General features: G+C 46.9%; 1 protein-coding gene and 1 pseudogene across 31 annotated transcripts in view; one reads left to right on the forward strand and one right to left on the reverse strand.

Annotated features, from left to right (window-relative positions):
• Window positions 1-22,783, forward strand: part of MAP4 (microtubule associated protein 4) — a 1,839,191-nt gene that overhangs the window by 908,577 nt on the left and 907,831 nt on the right. For 25 of the 31 annotated variants that reach the window (XM_078662502.1, XM_078662520.1, XM_078662498.1 and 22 more), the window contains one exon: window positions 7,654-7,761. The exons of the other annotated variants lie outside the window; for them this stretch is intronic. In XM_078662502.1, coding sequence (XP_078518628.1) covers window positions 7,654-7,761 — 108 coding nt within the window. The remainder of the gene's footprint in view (window positions 1-7,653; window positions 7,762-22,783) is intronic. 31 annotated transcript variants of the gene reach the window in all.
• Window positions 19,617-20,625, reverse strand: LOC144785230 (eukaryotic translation initiation factor 3 subunit I pseudogene; annotated as a pseudogene).

Consider the following 22,783-nt stretch of genomic DNA (forward strand, 5'->3'; position numbering starts at 1 on the left):
AGCCAAGCGGTTGCCACGTGGGACAGCCAGTTCTACCACTGGGGCACAGGAATCGCTAAGCCACGTTTCGGTGATGAATAGAATGTCCAGATTATTGTCCCCGATGAGCTCGTAGATGTTATCGGCATGTTTCACCATAGAACGGGCATTGATGAGAGCAGCCTTAATTAAAGGCTCGTTCTGGGCTTTCGGCGCCGAATGTGTTAGGAAGGGGGGGGGAGGTGGAAATTGCAATCCTTGCATTCCCATCCCCTATCGGGGCACGGAGGGCACCTTTGCAGACCTACATGAGAGCCTTGGTTCAGAGAGAGCAGGGATTCGCGACTGTAGGTGAGTGAGCTCGAGATGTCTGGGACTAGAAGGGCAGCCGGACCGGCCCTGGGCACGGGCCAGGCGCGGACGGGCGCAGACGGGCTTACCTTCAGCGCACCTTCGGCGCGCCATCGTCGCGTCCGCTGCGCCCTCGCCAACACATGGTGATAAATAGGGGGGTAGCGGGAGGCGCGGGCTCCTGTCTCCGCCCTCCGGCTTGCTGGTATGTCCCTGATTGGTCCGCCTACCTCCCCATGAGCTCTCCACTCAATCGGCACACAGCCGTGGTGGAACGAAGCTCGGGATTCGGCGACCAAAGAGCTAGTGCATCAGAGGAGCAGCCTGACTCGCTGTCGTCCTCGTAGATGTATCAGATGAGCCAAGCGTGTGACAAGATACACAATAACAATCTTAAAAAAGGAGGAACAGCCTAACTCGCTGTCGTCCTCAGTGCAAAGGATATAATTGTGCAAAATAAGCAATAGCGAATTAAAATACTTGTCACAATACAAACATAAACATCAGGATTCAAAAAGCACTCTAAAAAATGCTGGCGCTCGCACAGTGGCAGCAGCGACTTCAAAGTGTCACACGTGCTGCACCACTGATAGCTGCACCCATAGTTTCACACCGGAATCAAGGCCCTGACAAACATGTTCCAACCAGCCCACATTGCAAAAGGCCACAATGGGGTCATGGGTGAAGCCATGGTTGAAACATGGCGGACAAGGATGTTCAGAAAGCAGCCCCCTAGCCTGCAGACTACAGATGCAATGGGAGAGTGGCAGACTGACCAGTCTGGCTCTGGGCCCAGGCAGGAACTTTCAAAATAATGTATGAATTGTATGAAATGTTAAGCCTTAACCCTCTCCCTTCTGTGCCAATTTTCTTAAAGTGTTACTTTATTTGTGGCAATCCCTTATTCCACATCAAAGTCTTAACTACAAATTCCAGATCTACTCTCTCCAAATGATCTAGATTATCACAGCCAGACTAGTGTCTGGAAACACCTCTGCTCTGTGTGACCTGTATACCTGTTGGACCTGCCACTAGCTAGCCATGAGCTCCTGGGTGCCTTTTTAAAAGCCTCTGTCTCCCCTTCACATTGTGTAGTGCAATGTAGTCTTCCAGAAAAGGCTGGAAACTCAAACCAATGAAACGAAAACATCAATATGCAGAAATATGAAAATACGAAAAAGAATTGCGATTCTCCTATTAACATGACCATTGAATCTGGATTTCATTAAAGACACGGAGGCTAACATTATGCATTAATCCTTTAATGCCACTCACAACAGCCGCTTACATCACAAAGGTAAAACAAAGAATTAGATGACATCACATCAACAATATAAGGCATGAGCAGGAGTAGAGCTGCCTCTTTTAAATGCGAAGGAACGATGAGAAGTCAGGATAGCAACTTGGTACAAGGACGGTGAAGGGGTTGAAATCCGGGTTGAAATCCATGGAAGGAAGTGAAGGAAGGATGCTGGAGATCTATTAATTCGAATTATCTGAAAATAAAATGAAGAATCTCAAGTGTCTGATGAAAATCAGAAGAAAGTCAGTAACGATCGATGTAAGCATACTTAAAATTGATAAATGAGTACACATCAAGAATATAACCCAAAATATATACTCCGTCCAAGGGAGGGACGGGAGGGATAATGTTAGCCTCCGTGTCTTTAATGAAATCCAGATTCTCTGGTCATGTTAATAGGAGAATCGCAATTTCATTGCAAGACAAGGAGGCTACATTATGCATGTTGGTAGCCCTGAATAACCGCATCAGAGACATGTTCAATTGGTTTGCAGTAGTGATGCGCAAAGATAGAAGCATTAGACCAATCTGCACAATTAAGGATAACATCCAACTTACCACCAGACCACAAAGATTTGCTGGCCATAGCACTTCTTAGAGAATGAGCTTGAAATTTAGAGAGATCAATACCAGCAAAGTTCATAGCCAACTTAACCCACCTAGCAATAGAGCAGGAGGAGATGGGTTTAAAGGGTTTGACATAGGAAACCAGAAGTTGATTAGCACCAGGAGGACGAAGGTCTTTCATTCTTGAGTCATATTCTTTCATGCAATCAACTACACAAAGCTTTTTGCAGAGATCAAAACGAGGGTAGAAAATGAAATCAGACATAGTTTTAGTTCTTCTATAAATTTCAAATTTAACTCCAAACATGTCATAACTCCTATAAGAGATATCTAGGGCCTTAACGTCGGATACCCTGCGACAAGAAACCAGACATAAGAGAGAGGCAAGTTTAATTGAAAGACATTTTCTGTTAAGAAGGGAGTTATCAGGCCAGGAGCAAAAAAGGTCAAGCAATAGTTTAACATCCCAAACAGAATGATATTTAGGCCTAGGGGGCCTTTTAAGTCTGATACTTTTAAGGACTCTACAAATAATAACATTCTTATCTACCGTCTTACCGTTGACAATAGAGTGTCCTGCGGAAATGGCAGACCTATAACAGTTAATAGATCTATAGGAGAGACCACTTGCGGAAAGTTCCACTAGGAAATTGACTATATTAACAATAGTAGCCTCCACGGGATCCAAGTCCTATTCCAAGCACCAACTAGACAATTTTTTCCAGATGTTATTATATCTATAGTGTGTTCCAGGTGCCCAAGATTCTCCGAGGAGTGTGAGAGCAGATGACGAAAGTCCAGACAATTGGTTAGATTGCCTGACACTTTCCAGGCAAGAAGGTTCAGGTTCCCTGAAAGAACCAGGTGGTGATCTTCTCCGTTTGCGTTTAGGAGGAGTCCTTGAGAAGCCAGAATCAGGAGAGGAACGTCGCAAGAAAGTTCCAGAGCTGTGGGGAACCATGCTTGAGACGGCCAGAAAGGGGTTATCAGGACCAGAGAGCACTGTTCCTGTCTCACTTTCTGCAGAACCCTTTGGATCATAGCAAAGGGGGGAAAAGCGTAGGGGCGGAGAGGAGCCCACGTTTGGAGGAAAGCATTGACAGCGAGAGCACCGGGGTCTGGCATCCAGCTGAAATACTGTGAAAGTTGGAAAGTCAAACGGCTTGCAAAAAGGTCCACATCGAAAGGACCCCAATAGTGAGCTAGAGAATTTAAAACGGTGGGATTGAGTTTCCAATCGCTGAAATCTACTAGGAATCTAGAGTTCCAATCCGCTGAGAGATTGGATTTCCCGGGGAGGTACTCTGCCCTCAGGGAGATCTTGTGTTCCAAACAGAATATCCAGAGTTTCTTGGCCAGATCTGATAGGTCGGCAGATCTCATACCGCTGAGACGTTGATATACGAGACTGCGGAAACGTTGTCCATCTTCAGGAGAACGGATCTGCCCTGAAGAGATTGTCTGAAGCTCATCAATTTAATAGAGCCCGGCCGTCATTTCTAAGAAATTTATATGGTGGGAAGACTCCGAAGGGGTCCATACACCACCAGTGTCCTGGTCGAGGAGACGAGCACCCCAACCATGAAGGCTGGCGTCTGACTCTAGAACGAAGTCTGGAGTTGAACCAAAGATAGCTCTTCCATTCCAGGCGTCCAAATTGTCCAGCCACCAAGAAAGTTCCAGTCTGGCTTCTTCGTCCAGAGAAACCTGATATCCGTACCAAAGTCCGGATCTGAGAGCTTTGGCCTTCACTCTCTGAAGAGCACGGTAGTTCAGGGGACCAGGGAAGATAGCTTGGATCGAGGAAGAAAGAAGACCAAGAAGTCTGGCCAACTCCCTGAGGGAGAGAGACTGATGTTTGAGGACAAATCTGATCTCTTTCCGAATTTTGGCAATCTTCTTTTTGGGGAGTAAGAGGAGACACCTAGATGTGTCCACAGTGAAGCCTAGGAACTCCAGAGATTCGGATGGTAAAAGGATGGATTTTTCCCTGTTTATAATGAACCCAAAGTTCTCTATGAGGTTCATGGAGGTTTGCAGATCTTCTAGAATCTGTGAGTGAGATTGGGACATTATCAAGATATCGTCTAAATAGATGATGAGACGAATACCCCTGGCTCTTAGGACGGAGACTATCGTTCTCATAATCTTGGTGAAACACCAAGGGGCGGATGAAAGACCGAAAGGGAGGGCCTGAAATTGAAAAAGGCGATTGTCCCAAATAAATTGGAGAAAAGGTTGTTCTATTGCCATGGGTATGGTAAAATAGGCATCTTTTAAGTCCAATTTGACCAGCCAATCTCCTTTGAGTAGAAGGTCCCTGAGCAGATGGATGCCTTCCATCTTGAAATGACGATAGACGAGGTATTTGTTTACCTCCCGAAGGTTTCTTTCCTGACGCCAACCCTTGTCCTTCTTTTCGACTAGGAAAAGGGTGCTTACAAAATTCTTTTGAGACCAAGGAACCTCTATTATTGCGCCCTTCTTCAACATAGAAGAAACCTCTTCTTTGACGATCTGTAGATGTTCTGAAGAAAGAACCAGAGGATTGGGAGTGGCAGATTGGAAAGGAATCTCTGTGAAATCTATTTTGAAACCCTGAACTGTTTCGAGAACCCTCGGGTCTTGTGTCAAAGATTCCCAGACGTGAATGAAATGTTTGAGCCTGCCCCAGACCTTTGGAGGGGAAGAAGAAAGAGAAGCACTTACTTTGGGTGGTGTTGTTGGAAGCACCACGAACGGGGAAGCCTCTTCCGCGTGAACCTCTTCCTCTCTGTGGGAAGTACTACCTGGTGTTGGAGGGGTAGAAGCCTCTACCGGATGAACCTCTTCCTCTTCCGAAAGTGAAGGGCCGGAAATTCCCTCGGCCGGAAGAACGGCCCCTTCTACCGGCCTGACCAAGAACACGTTTCATATTGTTTTGGGCTTTGTCCAAAGCTGTAAATGTTGCGACCTATTTGCCAAGAGTTTTAATCATATCCTATCCGAAGAGGAGGCCATTGGGCTTACACAATGGCTCTTTTTCTGCAAGATCCCCGAGTTTTGGGTTGATTCTATTAAGCACAGATTTCCTCCTTTCAATATTGAGCGAGGAATTAGCATTCCCAAGGAGTACTATGGCTCTCTGGCTCCAACCCCTTATTAGGTTTATATCCAAGGGTGTGTTAGAAATATGCGATACCTCAGCAAGGTCGAGGATCCTAGTAAGGGGGTCTAGTAGGTCAAGAAGACGATCTTGGCAGGCTTTAAGAGCCCTTTCCAGGCCTTTTCTTGGATCCTTGCCTAAATTAAACAAGAACTTAATCAGGTCGGGTCTAAGTTAGGTGTCTGACAGACTTTATCCTCTATGAAAGGACGAGGACACTCGGACCCATTGGTGTTACGCGATTCTCTTTCTAGAGAGTTCCTCAGCCACTTGGTCACGAATTTAGCCACGTGATCGTGTGGATACCACTTTTTACTGTTAGGGTGGGAGATGTTTTTTGGAGAGAACATTTCCCCACCAAGAGGGTCGAGGATCGCGTCCTTCGACGAGGGGGAGGAATCCGCCTCTGAGAAGGTGTTAAGGTCCCAGTCATCAGTGTCTTGCTCATCAAGATCCAGCACGAATTCGTCGTCTGGATCGTCGAAGAACTCTTCTTCCTCAGAGCTGGGATCTACACAAGCACTGACAATAGTTGCGCCGCTGAGGGCGCCCACCAAATTCGTGCCGCTAGGGACACCCAAACCATGCGTGCCGCGAGGGGCAACCTTACCTTTTGGGGCGCTTTGGCCTCCCATGTCTTTTGAGGTGCTTGGACCTCCCATCTCATTAGAGGTAGAGCGACCTCCATCAGTGCTTAGGCAATGTTTAGTTTTTTTACTAGCCTTAGAGTGTTCAACTTCCGGATCGGAAGTGTTGTCATCAAGTAAAAGGGACCTTTTATTAGACATGACCTCACGCGGTGTATCGAACATGCAGGACCTCATTTCCCTTTGAATGAAAGACTTGAAAGCATCGCTGTTATGATTGGGCGAGCTTGCCACAGCGTCATCTGATTCTAAATCAGACATGGCAGGTAAGTAAAATTATATAAGCTGAGGTGTTAAGAGAGTTATTTCTTTTATTATGAATTAAATAAAATAATTATTACAATAAGGGTAAAGCTTAAAGGTAATAATTAATTTATGTATAAGTAAAGTAAGGTTATAAATCGCCCCTTTTTTTAACTATATTTTTATAAGGTAAAGGGTTAAAATGAGGCTAGGGTAAAGGAATCTATTCGAGCTCAGAAGAAATGTATAATGGGGCGATATATTGTGAAATAGGACTGAGACGGATTTGAAAAGGAGGCAGTAATGCGCAGACGCGAGAAACAGCTGATTGAAAGCGCAGACGGTAAAATGATGAGATTTAACCGATGCGCTCGAGCAGCATTACATGGCTAATGAGGAATGAACCATAGGAGGCATACGACGTCGGGTCGCTGTTGCCAAGGTTCATTCCTCTCCGTAAATATTGTTCAAGGAGTCGCGCTGGAGCTTGCGCAGAGGCTTGCGCTTAATTAAGAGCGCTATAACGAGGTTATTTCCAAAAGGAGAAAAACGCTTGAAAATAATGGCAAAAAACATGCGGACATGGAGAGTGACATCTGGACATCGGAAATGCGAGAAAAAATAGCGTGAGAGAGCGCGGCGCGGCGCAGTCCCAAAGTCCCTAGAAAGGTTATGGTAGAGCTAGTGGTAATGGAATTGGAACAGGGGCCGACGACCATAGGTTGGAGGTCGGGGATTAGGGTAATGAGCTAAGATGAAAAACAGTTTATCAATGTAAGATTATCAAAGCCAAATCCTAAAGCATTTAAGCAAATACAATGAGTATAAAATCAGAGTAAGCATTAATAAATAGGCATTAACTAGAGATAAGATAAGAAAGACTACTTATCTGTTGTGAGCCGCATTTAAAAGAGGCAGCTCTACTCCTGCTCATGCCTTATATTGTTGACGTGATGTCATCTAATTCTTTGTTTTACCTTTGTGATGTAAGCGGTTGTTGTGAGTGGCGTTAAAGGATTAATGCATAATGTAGCCTCCTTGTCTTGTAATGAAATCCAGAGCCTCAATAGCATTGCATGCTTACTTTTTATTCTTGTGTTCTCATTTGTTTTTCTATTTATAGTTTTTTTTATTTCTCTTGTGAGCTAATAAGATTGGCCAAACAAGTCAATTATATCTTATGGCTAGCATGATATGTGCAGATAACGTGAGCCACGTTTGGCTGGGCATTCAGGAAAGTAAAGAACTGTGTCTGTAAGTGTGAGGAGTTAGCAATTTTGGTCAAGGCAAGACTATATTGTATGACAGGCATGTAAGAATGGCTTGTGCCTCCCATCTGCGCCTTCATACCTCATCTTATGCAGCTGTTCATCCAGGCGTTATTCACCTCATGAACCCCATATTTTCCCTGTTTTTAGAGCCCAGTCATACTGCAGAATTTGCCTTACTGGAAGATTCCGCTGGTACTGTAGCAGCTTTGGCCGGGGAGGTTGAATTCAGTGGCTGGCAGCACACAGAAACAAGAGGTAAGACAAAGGTCTGCTGGGAAATAGTCTTTATGTAGCAAAGCCTTGTCCAAAAGCTGCAACACCTGCTACTGAACTATTCATTTGGTGCCCACTAAAGGTCTTCTTTTCTTCACGTACTATATCATCACTTGGTATTCTATGTATCAGAGCTGTTCTTGGAAGGGAATAGCCATTAGATTTATTCTGAACTGAACATATGATCAATTTTGTATTTCTAAATATATTGTCATCTTGATTGTAAGGGGCGTTTAATGAATCCTACACTCAGGTTACACTTTATCAGATCTCAAAACTGTCGCTTTGTGGCTGGTTGATGAATGTGCTTCTGAAAATGTTGCTCAAACACACTTATATTAATGTTTAGATGTTCGTATCTTGACACTAGTAGAGCAAAAGAATCCTCTGTTGGAGTGCATTACCAACATCCCGCAATTACTGAGGGTTGATGATTGTTCTTTTTAGGTCGAGGACCGGAAATGCTGGCTTGCCAGCTTCCGGTAGGAGATCTTATGTTTCTTAGTAGTGTGGTTTTAACCTGCCTCTCTCCTCCATTGGCTGGCTTCCTAAACGGAGGCCAGCCATTGGAGGAGAAGGGAGTCACTCCAAACAAGCCCCGTCTCTTTCGGATTTGGGAGCGTGTTTTTGGCGTTCTTTCGCCCTGTGACATCACCCGTCACTCAGAAGCCTAAACACGCCCCCGAGTCCGAAAATGGCCGTGTTTCTCCGAGGCATTTCCACCTTGCCTCGGAGAAACATGGTCGTGTGGAGCGCTCCTCTCTTGTCTAGAGTGGTCTCCGTTTCCTTCTCTATGCTTACTGTTATCCCTCCCCTCCTTGTTGCTTTTTCCTTTCTCCTGAGTTTTCTTCTCTCCCTCCGTTCATCTTTTGTTCCCTCCCTGGAGACACACCGCACGAGGCACTTCACGCCCTTGTCGATACCGCACAAATGCAGTGCCCGACAGCCGGTGACCAGCTCGCGGTCTCTTTGTTTCCGTGACAGCCGACACAACAAGAAGCGAGCGTCGCGAGCACGGGCGTTCTGTCCGTCGAACACAGCGGAGCCCAGGGTTCTATTGTGGGATCCCTTCCACGCGGAGGCTGGATGTATTTGCCTACCGGGTCTAGGAGCACGGAGCATTCTGTGGGGGAACGGCCGAGGCTCTTAGCGTTCCATCTGCCGACCGCCGCGGAGCTGAGCTCAGGCCTGAGCATGCCACCGGGGCAGGAGAGCAGAGGAGCCGCCGGGGCCACCGAGGGCAGAGCATCCCGGGAGGTAAGAGCCACCGAGACCGCTGCGACCCTCCGCCCCCGGACCCTGCACAATGTCCACTTCCTGCCACCTCCCCCAAACCACCATGAACAGGCAGACTCTGAGCTCAGTGACATTTCCGCGGAGCTGGTGACCCCCGCAGGGAAGCCCCACCCTGTAAAGAACACGCACATGAAGAGCCCATAGTAGCCGGGCCCTGTGAACTCCGAAAAATACAAGCCAGCCCCCATCTCCTAATCTGCTGATGTTTTTAAAGTTCCAGATATCCCGAGCCCCTTCTGGAGCCAGCATACAATAAATACCTTTAACATCTACATGCCCCCATTTCTAGGTGTCTGAGATGCTGTCCATATCTAGGTTCTAGTTCCCTACTATTATATATGCCACCTTCTGAATTTGCGTCTCTGCTCCGATTTCCGGGTTCGGTGTTGTTACCCAGCTAGCGCCTTCCTTCATGGTTTCTCTGCCTTCCTTCATCATTCCAGGGCTCGGTGCCTCCTTCTTTTCCGCACCCACACACTCCCCCCCCCCCCCCCCCCCGCCCGCTACTATTTATATGTATCCCCTTCACACCCTGCTCGTTCTGTGCTCCCACCGTGCATGCATCCGCCCCGTGCGCCTTTCCAAATCAGAGCGAAGCCCCTGCATGCTCGATCTTAGTCTAGCACCTAGATGCGGGGGAGTTTGTGCATTCCTTGACGAGAGCGCAGTGGGAAACGTATCTAGTGTTCAAAAGTGGGTATTCAGCAATGTTGCTCATTGCCTAGTGTACTTGCGTGCTTCTCTGAACTGCTGGTGCTCTGCAAGTTAAATTATTGCACCTCTGCTAAGAAGTGCTGGGTGGGTAGGTTCTGTCGCAGTAAGGTCTTTCATGTGCTTTGTGGAACATGAGCGGGCGTTGTGCTGAAGCAACAGACACTGGTGTGAAAGGAAACAGAAGGGTTCCTGGTAAAGTGACACCAGATGAGCTGAGTGATACGTTGGAACTCGTGGTAAAGACACAGTCGTGGTATTGACTGATTCCACTGTGCGCAACACATACCACAGACACAGACGTGCATTATGCAGAGTTAACTGGTGCATTTCAGTTTTGGTTTTTTTCCGCACCCTCACACTCCCCCCGCCCGCTACTATTCATATGTATCCCCTTCACATTCTGCTCGTTCTGTGCTCCCACCGTGCATGCTTCCGCCCCGTGCGCCTTTCCAAATCAGAGCGAAGCCCCTGCATGCTCGATCTTAGTCTAGCACCTAGATGCGGGGGAGTTTGTGCACCCCTTGACGAGAGCGCCGTGGGAAACGTATCTAGTGTTCAAAAGTGGGTATTCAGCAATTTTGCTCATTGCCTAGTGTACTTGCGTGCTTCTCTGAAGTGCTGGTGCTCTGCAAGTTAAATTATTGCACCTCTGCTAAGAAGTGCTGGGTGGGTAGGTTCTGTCGTAGTAAGGTCTTTCATGTGCTTTGTGGAACACGAGCGGGGCGTTGCGCTGAAGCAACAGGCACTGGTGTGAAAGGAAACAGAAGGGTTCCTGGTAAAGTGACACCAGATGAGCCGAGCTGAGTGATACTGTGGAACTCGTGGTAAAGACACAGTCGTGGTATTGACTGATTCCACTGTGCGCAACACATACCACAGACACAGACGTGCATTATGCAGAGTTAACTGGTGCATTTCAGTTTTGTTTTTGTACGTGTTTGCTGAACTTTACCTGTATTTATTCAGTGAATATTTCTATAAACTCTAAAATTGATAATGGCCTAAAAATAATCCAAGTTTACCTAAGGCGTAAGCGTCAAACTATACCTGTGGGAGTGTCCTTTGTGTTCATAGATTGCTTAATGTTGGTCTCTTATTGGATGCTTAGATTGCATCCTTAGAATGTTAGTTTGGTCTGTGTGTGTGTGTGTGTGGGTGTGTGGGTGGGTGGGTGGCTCTGTGTGTGGGTGGGTGGCTCTGTGTGTGGGTGGGTGGCTCTGTGTGTGGGTGGGTGGCTCTGTGTGTGGGTGGGTGGCTCTGTGTGTGGGTGGGTGGCTCTGTGTGTGGGTGGGTGGCTGTGTGGGTGGGTGGGTGGCTCTGTGGGTGGGTGGCTCTGTGGGTGGGTGGCTCTGTGGGTGGGTGGGTGGGGCTCTGTGTGTGGGGCTCTGTGTGTGGGGCTCTGTGTGTGGGGCTCTGTGTGTGGGGCTCTGTGTGTGGGGCTCTGTGTGTGGGGCTCTGTGTGTGGGGCTCTGTGGGTGGGGCTCTGTGGGTGGGTGGGTGGGTGGCTCTGTGGGTGGGTGGGTGGGTGGGGCTCTGTGGGTGGGTGGGTGGGTGGGGCTCTGTGGGTGGGTGGGTGGGTGGGTGGGGCTCTGTGGGTGGGTGGGGCTCTGTGGGTCGGTGGGGCTCTGTGGGTGGGTGGGTGGCTCTGTGTGGGTGTGCTTCTCTGAAGTGCTGGTGCTCTGCAAGTTAAATTATTGCACCTCTGCTAAGAAGTGCTGGGTGGGTAGGTTCTGTCGTAGTAAGGTCTTTCATGTGCTTTGTGGAACACGAGCGGGGCGTTGTGCTGAAGCAACGGGCACTGGTGTGAAAGGAAACAGAAGGGTTCCTGGTAAAGTGACACCAGATGAGCCGAGCTGAGTGATACTGTGGAACTCGTGGTAAAGACACAGTCGTGGTATTGACTGATTCCACTGTGCGCAACACATACCACAGACACAGACGTGCATTATGCAGAGTTAACTGGTGCATTTCAGTTTTGTTTTTGTACGTGTTTGCTGAACTTTACCTGTATTTATTCAGTGAATATTTCTATAAACTCTAAAATTGATAATGGCCTAAAAATAATCCAAGTTTACCTAAGGCGTAGGCGTGAAACTATACCTGTGGGAGTGTCCTTTGTGTTCATAGATTGCTTAATGTTGGTCTCTTATTGGATGCTTAGATTGCATCCTTAGAATGTTAGTTTGGTCTGTGTGTGTGTGTGTGTGTGTGTGTGGGTGGGTGGGTGGCTCTGTGTGTGGGTGGGTGGCTCTGTGTGTGGGTGGGTGGCTCTGTGTGGGTGGGTGGCTCTGTGTTTGGGTGGGTGGCTCTGTGTGTGGGTGGGTGGCTCTGTGTGTGGGTGGGTGGCTCTGTGGGTGGGTGGCTCTGTGTGTGTGGGGCTCTGTGTGTGGGGGGCTCTGTGTGTGGGGGGCTCTGTGTGTGTGGGGCTCTGTGTGTGTGGGGCTCTGTGTGTGTGGGGCTCTGTGTGGGTGGGGCTCTGTGTGGGTGGGGCTCTGTGTGGCTGGGGCTCTGTGTGGCTGGGGCTCTGTGTGTGGCTGGGTGGGGCTCTGTGTGTGGCTGGGTGGGGCTCTGTGTGTGGCTGGGTGGGGCTCTGTGTGTGGCTGGGTGGGGCTCTGTGTGTGGCTGGGTGGGGCTCTGTGTGTGGCTGGGTGGGGCTCTGTGTGTGGCTGGGTGGGGCTCTGTGTGTGGCTGGGTGGGGCTCTGTGTGTGGGGCTCTGTGTGTGGGGCTCTGTGTGTGGGGCTCTGTGTGTGGGGCTCTGTGTGTGGGGCTCTGTGTGTGGGGCTCTGTGTGTGGGGCTCTGTGGGTGGGGCTCTGTGGGTGGGGCTCTGTGGGTGGGGCTCTGTGGGTGGGGCTCTGTGGGTGGGGCTCTGTGGGTGGGGCTCTGTGGGTGGGGCTCTGTGGGTGGGGCTCTGTGGGTGGCTGGGTGGCTCTGTGTGTGGGGCTCTGTGGGTGGCTGGGTGGCTCTGTGTGTGGGTGGGTGGCTCTGTGGGTGGGTGGGTGGCTCTGTGGGTGGGTGGATGGCTCTGTGGGTGGGTGGATGGCTCTGTGGGTGGGTGGGTGGCTCTGTGGGTGGGTGGGTGGCTCTGTGTGGGTGGCTCTGTGTGGGTGGCTCTGTGTGGGTGGCTCTGTGTGGGGGTGGCTCTGTGTGGGTGGCTCTGTGTGGGGGTGGCTCTGTGTGGGGGTGGCTCTGTGGGTGGGTGGCTCTGTGGGTGGGTGGCTCTGTGGGTGGGGCTCTGTGTGTGGGTGGCTCTGTGTCTGCGAATACTCTCTACTACTCTCTAATGCTCACCTATTGCCATTGTAAATGACAATACCATTTATTTGTTTTTAAGAAATATATATATTTTTTAATGAGCAATGCCAATAGCTCTGCCTTTAATAATGCCGAGACCATTGCATTGTAAATGCTTGTTGTTAGGAGGGGCAGATTATCATTTTAGCTAGTTTTGAATTAGAAGTACTGCTATTTAAGGGAGAGGTTTGGTAGCAAAGGTTCAGAACATGCCAAGGTGCTTCTGAAGTGCATATTCAACCTCTTGCTCTTAGTTAGCAAACCTATGCACTGTACAGAGTGTTGCTATTATACATGAAAGTAGTGATTTTCTTTGCAGAAAAATATTTTAAGGAGAATAAATATATATTTTTAAAGGTATTTAATAGCGGATCCCAATCGTTCTTTCTGGAAGAAACTTCTAACTGTCGATTCCATATTAGAATAGTCCCCAGGTTTCAGGCTGGATCGAGAAAATATTGGGCAGTACATCTGCTTGCCTGAACAACAGCTCCATGTCGTTGTCTGTGCCGGAAGTGGCATGCGTGGTGTTAATACATAGGCCCTGCCCCAGCTCACTGACAGTCTTTCTTTTGGCACAGTCGTGGATCCGGAGAGCTACATGGGTCCCTTTTTGCACAACTTTTCTCAACTTTTGTCAAGGCTTTTCCCTGATTATTTTCAGTGTGCTATGGACATGTCCCTTCTAAAACCTAGATACCTGTGCCTGAACCCCATTTGGCGGGTCTGTGATGCTAGGGGTCCGACCACGTCTCGCTACAACTCTCTCTCAATGCGCCCAAAGGCGATTCGGGAGAAGACGATGAAACTCGGAGAGGTGTGGCAACAAAGGACCCTGTGTTGCTCCTGGAATCCATTCTCGTTCCCGCAAACTATCTCGGCTCTACTCTTGGAGCCCTTTCCGTGACGTAGGGAACTATGAAGTAAAAGTCATTGTTGCTTAAGTCAAAGAAGTCAACGTGACACTCTACTTCTCTGCACCCTTCCAAGTCCTTGAATGGAGCACAGGGCATCCTTGTGCCTCTAGACACCGCTCCCGCATGGCACCCACAGAGCAAGAGCTAACCTCTACACGGCGCCTCCCGGAGTTTCCTAGTGCTGGAGCGACTGCTTCCCAACTTTAGGAGGTTTGAGGAGCTGGCCCACATCTTTGAGCAACCAACTCCCACATGTGTGTCATCTGGCCCCAAGGAGCTGAGCAATGTTTTACCAGATTACTGTCAGTGGGTGCTCCTTCGATGCAGGTGGACCTTCTGGATCCGGACCGACGCCCATCCTGAACCCAATTCTGGGTCCAGGACCCTTGCCGGAGTTCGGTCCCTCGACTCCATTTACGGGTCAAGGGTGACCCTATTGTTCTGTCCAACGCCACAACTGCCCCATCTGAAGTTAAGACTGGCACCGCCCAGCCCACGGTAGCCTTCAGGCTCAAATACTCTCCCCCTGTTCTTTGGCGGGCCTGAGTTTGAGGATGAAGCAGAGCACAGTGCCTTTGACCCCATTGATGTGACATTGCTCAGTTCTTCCTGGCGAAGAACTGGTACAAGAGTTGGGTGATACGAGCCGCCTAGACACTTCTCCAGACTCTGGTGGGTCACTTCACCTGGTGCGGCAATTGAGAAGAGTGCGTCATTCACCATGGTCCTAAAGAGGGCAGCTGAGGCCCTTAATCTCCAGCTCCCATCAGTGGAAGTCAAAAGTAAGGTTTTAACTGCAAAGCTTCACCTGGGGCATACCAATGCAGGGCTCCTGCTTCCATTTAGTGAAGCACTCACATAAACCCTCCTGGGGGCCTGGTCCAAACACTGATCATGCGTCCCAGTCAATTGCAAGGTTTCCAGATGTCATTGCCCGACACTCAGGGACCCAACAGTCCTCATCCAACACCCGACCCCCAAGAGTTTGGTGAGGCAGGCTTCGACAGTCAGTCAACCCAGGGCTTTTCCCATTGTACCCCTGTATAGGGAGTCAGAGCTGTCCCCTATAGTCCCAGAGGTAGCCCATGTAATTCTCATACAGGCCATACTTGATGGCTGGAATGCAACGAAATTAACCATAAGGTGTGGCTTGGGCAATACTGACTCAATTGGCAAAGCATTGGGCTCTACCGTGGCTAGCCATGTGAGCCTCATGGCTATGTCCTTCAGTGGACATTGCCTGTTTGGTGACAAAGCGGATGCAGTGCTGGAGCTCTTTAAGGATAGCAGTGTCACAGCTCGCTCCTTGGGATCATCTGCTGCCCTTGCCAACTAAATTCATACTTCTGTCCCACCCTTGGCTATGAAAGGGCACTTCAGCTCCTCCAATATCAGCCATACCTGCAGGGCCAGAAGCTTTCCCGTCTTTTTTGTGGGCATGGCAGTGTTCCCACAACTTTTTTTTTGGGTAAACAAATGGGTCCCCTGGATTAAGGATAACCATACCCTGGCAGGGAAAAGACTACTTGAAAAAGCAAAAACACCGGGCACGGTGTATTTAACTACTAGTTGAGATAATAACTCCAGACCAAGAAAGAACACAGATTGTTCCAAAGATGGATTAACACATTTATTTTTTCCTCATTGATGATCTTCTTCTTCCTTTTTTTTTGTTAAGTTTTTTTAGTTAATTATTTTGTAAACAAAAAGTATAAATGAGTATATATATATATACAACATTAATGTACATTTCTCAACCACATCTGTTTTCTTACTGTGACAATTGATATATTGCAAGAATTCCATGTTCTATATGACAAGGAACATGATTTTGACGTATTCACTTCAGTTGAGCATGATTGAATATCTCATTTTATCACCTTGGCTGCTAAGGGGTTTTCCCCTCCTGCGCTAACATTCTTAGAATACCATTGTTCATGACAAGGCCAGCTCGTCCTAAGCACAGCTCAACCGTGCCTCATGACGAGCTGGCCTTGTCATGAGCATCGAACAGGTTAAACACAATCAAAGAAAAATTCATATTAGCAACCATTTATCACAATAACATGATATACAGAAACTGGCGGTTTGTTGAGAAACAACGCGTTTCGGCTAGACCTTCCTCAGGACTCCGTCACAGTGGTTACTCATGTAGAATATGCGGTCTACAGACAATGATGGTCTATGGTAACTTTCACAAAGTAATATGATGGCTTTCTTTTAATTTTCATTTGATACTGGAAAAATCTTAGACCAATGCTGGTCTACAGGCACCTTTTCAACATATTATCAATGACTCTTCTTTACCACTGTGATCTGTGTTGTCGCTTGGTGGTTTAATATGGTCTTCTCCGTTGTGTGATTAATATCAGCAAACATGTACCGCTAATGTGGCTACCAAAGATCCAATTTCATTTTGTCTGTATCTTCACATGTGGAGTGGATGCTGGATCTGTTCTTCAATTAGGAACTGCTCTTGATTATAAGTGACTCTTCACTTACGGCTGTCCTGCCAAACAAGCTGTGTAGCTGACGCGCCACCCTCTTGTAATTATTCCCTTATTGCTGGCGATTAAACGGCGTCATGTTGATAAGCCGATAATGAGCGCGTCCTCACTCAAAACTGTTCTGCCGATCAATCACACAACCTCAGACACCAAGGATGGCAGACTGCCCAAAAGTCCACCCATCCTACCGTAACCCATACCCACCCGCTCTAGTACACCCTCCTCGACCCATCACCATCTGGTAGGAGCCTATACTTTTTACCAGAGTGGCCGACTGTCACCTCAGAAAAGTGTGTGTTGCAGATTGTTTGGTGTCGTTTTTTCCTTTGATTCCTTGAAACCCTGCCCCCACATGCCAGTGTCCATACTATGGCTGTCGGAGGTCCACCTGTGCTTGTTATGCCAGGAGTTACGGCTCCAGTGGCCAAAGGATCCATCAATAGGGTTCCGACACCGCAAGCGGGTCATGGTTTTCTGCTTCTGCTACTTTCTGGTGCTAAAGGATGGAGGTCCCTGCCGTGTTCTAGACCTTCGCCCTCAACTCCTTCCTGAGAAAAGACTGGTTCAAAATGCTCATCCTTTCCCGGGTCCTGTCTGCCCTTGATCCTGGAGATTGGATAGTAGCATTGTAGCTGTAGGATACTCATTTTCATTTCTTCGCCTTACAGGCTCAAAGACATCTGCTGTCCTGGTGAGCTTGGAGAATTTGCAGTTTGCTGTGCTCTCCTTTGGCCTCACCAGTGTGCCTCTGGTGTTCACAAAGGTGATGGTGGTGATTTCTGCTCCTCTTAGGCGCTTGGTGGCCCAAGTCTTTTCCTACCTCGACTGACTGTTAAAGGTGGGATCTTCCTTGGCAGTCATCACCCATCTTCAGACTACATGTACCTTCTTCGTTCATTGGGATTCCCTATTAACATGCCAAAGTCACACCCGACTTTCTCAAATGCTCCCTTTCATCTGGGTCATTCTGGACACAGTTATGTGTTTTGCCTATCCTCTGATGCAGAAAGTCCAGGACATTTAAGCTATGATCCTGCTGGTTCAACCTCAGTCCTGTAATCTGGTGAGACTGACTGAGGCTGGTGGGTCTGCTGACCTCCTGCATGCAGCTGAAGATTGCCAGATGGTACATGCGGACTCTGAAATGTTATCTGAAGTCACGGTGGGTGCAGCATCATGTGAATCTCCGATAGCATCCAGATTTCAGAGGAGACTTGTTATTGAATCGTGATATGGTCAGTGACAGACCCCCTACCTTCCCAGAGCTGACAGTGGTGACAGTAGCATCACTTCTTGGATGGGATAGCCACCTGAGAGAGGTGGAGATCAGAGGACACTGGTCTCTGGACCAGAACTGGTTCCACATCAACCTGTTTAAGTTGTGGCCATCTGTTTAGCATTGAAAACCTACCTACCATTTATCAAATGGAGGCTGGTGCAGGAGTTCACGTACAACACTACTGCCATGTGGTAAAGCACAAATCACGGCAAGGTGGGGTCTTGGACCCTGTGCCCAGAGGTTCTGTGCCACTGGCCATGGCTGGGATTTCAGTACACCATCCTGGTCATACCACACCTAGCAGGATCTCTAAACACAAGAGCCGATGAATTCAGCCATCAACACCTTGCAGGCTATGAATGGCATCTGCTGCCAGAGGTGGTGCAAGGTCTCTTCCACGAATGGGGAGAATCTTGGCTTGATCTGTTAATTACTGCCAAGAACACGCAGTGTCTGCTCTTGGGCGCACTTGAGTGGATGTTGAGATTCCTAATGCCTTTCCACTGATCCCACTCTTACCTTGAGTCCTTAGAAAGAACAAGACTGACTGGGCCCAAGCCATCCTTGTGTGTCTGGTCTGGATTCGGAGACTGCGATATCCCAAACTCTTGTGCATGATAATCTGTTGTGCGTTGAGTCTGCCTCTTTGGGAGGATCTCCTGTTTTGTATTAGCGGACTGGGTACTGCACCCAAACCGGCTGACACTCCATCTTCATGATTGGTGATTGAGTTGCGACAGATGAGTGTTTTTGGTCCTCCTCCCAAGGTGATGGTGGTGGTGGTTTTTGTTGTTGTTCTAGCAGCCGGGCGTCCTTTGAAATCTACATACACCTGCTTTTGGAACACGTTTTTAGCTTGGTGTTTAGACATGCACGGTGACCCACTTCATGCCAAACTCTCTGAGGTTTTACTGCAGTTATGTTCTTCAAGAATTCCTCTCCTGCCCAGTATTAGAACGCTTGCCAGGTTGTCGTGATTATAGCTCCAATCAGTGAGAAAAAGTATCTCTACTAGAGCTGTGGTTTTGGTTAAATGTATTTTTTTTATCGAAAAATTATTTTAGTGCTTCATTCTTAAACGACCATAAATCAAGGCTACTGGACAACTTAAGCCAATTATGGTCACATACCGTATAATGGGGTGCTATTCAGGAGGAACATGGCACCAAACCTTTAATAGTGTAGCTGCAATGCTATGCTCGTACAAATGGCCCACTTTTTTTTTAATATATATTTTAGATCTTTATGAATTACAAATATTCATGGTCTTCATTTTAGCCACATTTATCCAATGTTAAAATGTAATTCAACTCTCCGACCAGGGCTCAGTGTTTAAGGTGAAGAATGTGGACTTTGCCAACACCAATAGTCAGTTTGGGGCAGCTACAGTCAGTGAGCACAGTCGAGTTCAAACAAAAAACACATCAATTGTGAATGATCCCAGTCAGCTTTCAATTTAATTAACCTGTTGGCAGATATCTGGATTACAACTCTGCGTTCCTTTACACCAACATGTGGTCACTGATAGATAACCGATTCGTACTTTATTTAAGTGGGATTAGTTAATTCTACATTACCTCCCATGCTCAGTGGATAAAACTGTTGCCTGACGCCCTACAAGACAATTAAGGCAGCTGAAAAAACATTACATTTTTAGGTTCATAAAAGTTCTTTCCATTGGTGAGACAGCTGAAAATCGGGTTCACTGTACAGTTTTGTTTCCACTGCAAACAACATATTCACTGGCAGTCGCCTGCTGCCAAGTATATTACAGAGAATGCTCATTTCACACATTGGAGGGTTAATAGGGTAATAGTATCGCAGTGAGAAGTCAGGTTTGGAAAAGAGAAATAAGAAATACATAAATCGAGCCATCATATGCTTCAAACTCCAAGTACTGAGAGTCAAAATTATGGATCCGAACATAGCCGTCTTCACCGCCACTGCTGTAATTCGTTCCATCCAGGTGAAATTCAGCAGTTAATTGGCCCGAAATGTCACTTGACTATACCAAATTCCTCTTCAAACACCAAATGGAAAAATCTTGCCTCAAACTTCCCAATCCTGGTGGAAGTTGTGGTTACAACCATGGCTTCTTGACCACCACCTAAAATCACATAGTCATAGATTGGTGACAGGGCAGCCAAGTTGATTGGACGCTCTGTACGGAAGGTCTTTAAGTGTTCTAAAGTTGGGTATCAAAAAGCTTTGCTGTGTTGTCCTTGGAGGCTGTGACAAATATGGTCTGGTCGCGTAAGGTCTGGATGTCATTGATCTGTTTGTGATGCTCAGTGGTGCCAACAATCTCGCCAGACTTAGCACTGCACTGGTTCAGTTCCCCATTCTCATGCCCAGCGATGACACACTCCCCAAGAGGGCCCCATACAATGCTGGTGATCTTGGAATCATTGCAGGGGATCTTCATGTATGGCTCGTTGTCCTCTATTTGACTGGGATTCCGCGGGTCAAAGAAGTTGATAAAGCACTGGTAGCCCATCTGCTTATCTGTGGAGAACATTATGATGTTTTCCCCAAAGTCGAAGCCACAGGTTCGAACTGCAGAATTGGTATTTACCAGTGCCAGCTTCCCTGTTTCACAGTCGAAGAGTCTGCAGGAGTTATCAGAGGAGCCAGTGAGGACATGCCTGGTGTCCCAGTCACAGTCCACACACCAGACTGCTCCAGTATGCCCATTGTAGGTGCCAAGTCGCCCTCCATTCACAGAATACCAGACATTCACTAGCGGATCTTTTGCAACAGTGAAGAGGAGTTTGCCTTCTCGGTTGTATTTGATCTGGGTGATCGACCTCTCGTGGCCTTGCAGTAGGATGGGTTTCATGATGCCGGTGCCGAGCTTGGACCTCTCCTGCGCCACTTAACGTGCGGGATGAAAAAGGGCCCACTTCTTTAATAGTATTCAGAATTTACAAGACATCGATTACTTATTAACCTAATGCATCAACCTTGTAGCAGGTACATTGAAAACAAGTGTATTTATAGATAAAAGTGTAAGAAGAAATACAATTATTACAGAAAAAGCGTTATGCACTACAGATCATTCTTGTTTACACACACTTTTTGAATCTTTCGGACAATTTTTGTGTATTGACTGTTTACTAGAAAAAGAATGTGCATATTGGTATCAATTTCATTTTTCTGCAGAACCTTTTCTACCAGGGTCAGTATCGTGAAACAGATATAAATGGCAACATGTATAAATGTTAGCTTTTTCTAGAAAAATCTCTTGCAAGAGTGTCGCCTTGTTCCCACATATGCTTGATATGTAGCATTCAACAGCAACGGACTGAAACAGATTCTGACAAACACTATCAGATTTTATGCCTGGATCTATGTGTATTTTCCGGATACGCAGCACAGAGTACTTGCGACTCATTTTGTGAGTTTCCTCATTTTATCCTCGCCTTTCTCTACGTTTCCATGTCGCAGAAACTATCATAAATCCAAGCCCAGAAATATGGGTCGTAAAATAATGAATCCCTTAGTAATGGTTTGTGCGTTGCTCCTGTTATCCAACGAAGTTCAAGGTTCAATCAAGTTCAAGTGTTTGCGTGCCCTTCATTAGGTATTAACGACCCCTGGCCTCTTTCATGCTGATCCTAGCATCGCAATTTAACTTATCTAAATGAGCTACATTTATTTAGTATTGCTCTACCGTGGAGTCTTTTAATCTGAAACTCATTAGAATGAAAAATATATGTTCGTTTCTGTGTTTGGTTTGCGGTTCCATAGAGAGAAGGCCCATCAGCAGTATAATGTGCTGTGAAGCTGCATGTGTTTTGTAATTTTATGTAAATGCTCACTGTTGTAAGTGCTCAACAATGGGATTGTATTCATTCAGTGTGCTGTTTGCTACAAAATTCTGAATATTTTAATTTTGTTTCATCAGAATAATTTGTATGATTGACAGTGGCTGATGTATGTTGGTTTTGGACCACTGTAATGCCTACATGTTCTTAGATTGATGTTGTGCACGTAGTGCTGTCCTCCCCCTACTTGCTATGACTAAAAAGGGTGAGCACCCTCAAGGGTGGAAGGCCAATAAAAAATAAGTGAGTTGAAAGGCGTGCAGCAAGATGACAGCTAGTTCAGCGGTTGTGCCTCAGTTGCAAGACATCGAGTGCCATTGAGTTTAATATATCTTTAAGATCCTAGAGAGCGTTCATTGTTGTGCTGCTAAATGATTGGAATTATTGTTGTTGTGACGATTATCCTCACTAATAAGGGGGAAAGGATGCTGTCCGCCACATCTTTGTCAGGCCAAAAAGACTGGAAGTTGTCTCAGCAAATATGTATTAAAAATAGAAATACGTCATTAAAAGGTTAGAAGAACAGCTGGCAAGAGGAAGCTACCGGGAAGTTCTGGACAAGGTTGGCTGTAGAGAATGAAGCAACTTCATTACGTTTCCTTATGTAAAACATACCTCTTATCTTTAATGCACTAATCGAAGGAAGGAAACCTGATGGGGCAGCATATTAATGGACCACCTCCTGCTGTTGCTTTCATAGAGGAAATGGTCTGTGGCATGTGTTGCATGGTGTTAAATTAGAATGCACTGTTTATATGCATGCTTCCTAGTTGACAAATGTTATTATTTGGAATGTATTCTGCTCGTGTTACCCTGCAAATTTTCTTACAATGGAATCCAGCTGGGCTGCCCTTTTTTGACAGGATGGGGGAGGTGTTAGAAAGGACTGGTGGTGGGGAGTTGTATCAACAGTCTACATAAATAAGACCTGATGAACAGAAGGGTTCATCTGAGAGGTATGCACCCGTGGATCACACTAATAGTTTGATTTTTAAACCCCTTTCCACTTTTCATATTTGAGTAGAGAATAGCTTGTGATAAGATAGATTGTTTGGATATATCAAAAGATGATTTCTCTCATCAGTGCTCTAAATGCTAATATCGCCTTTATCAAAAACTCAGTAACTTAAATATTCTGCTAATTGTAGATTTTACCTTTTCAATTTCCTTT

The sequence above is a fragment of the Lissotriton helveticus genome, chromosome 10 (assembly GCF_964261635.1).
Source record: "Lissotriton helveticus chromosome 10, aLisHel1.1, whole genome shotgun sequence".
In the NCBI taxonomy this organism is placed as follows: Eukaryota; Metazoa; Chordata; class Amphibia; order Caudata; family Salamandridae; genus Lissotriton; species Lissotriton helveticus.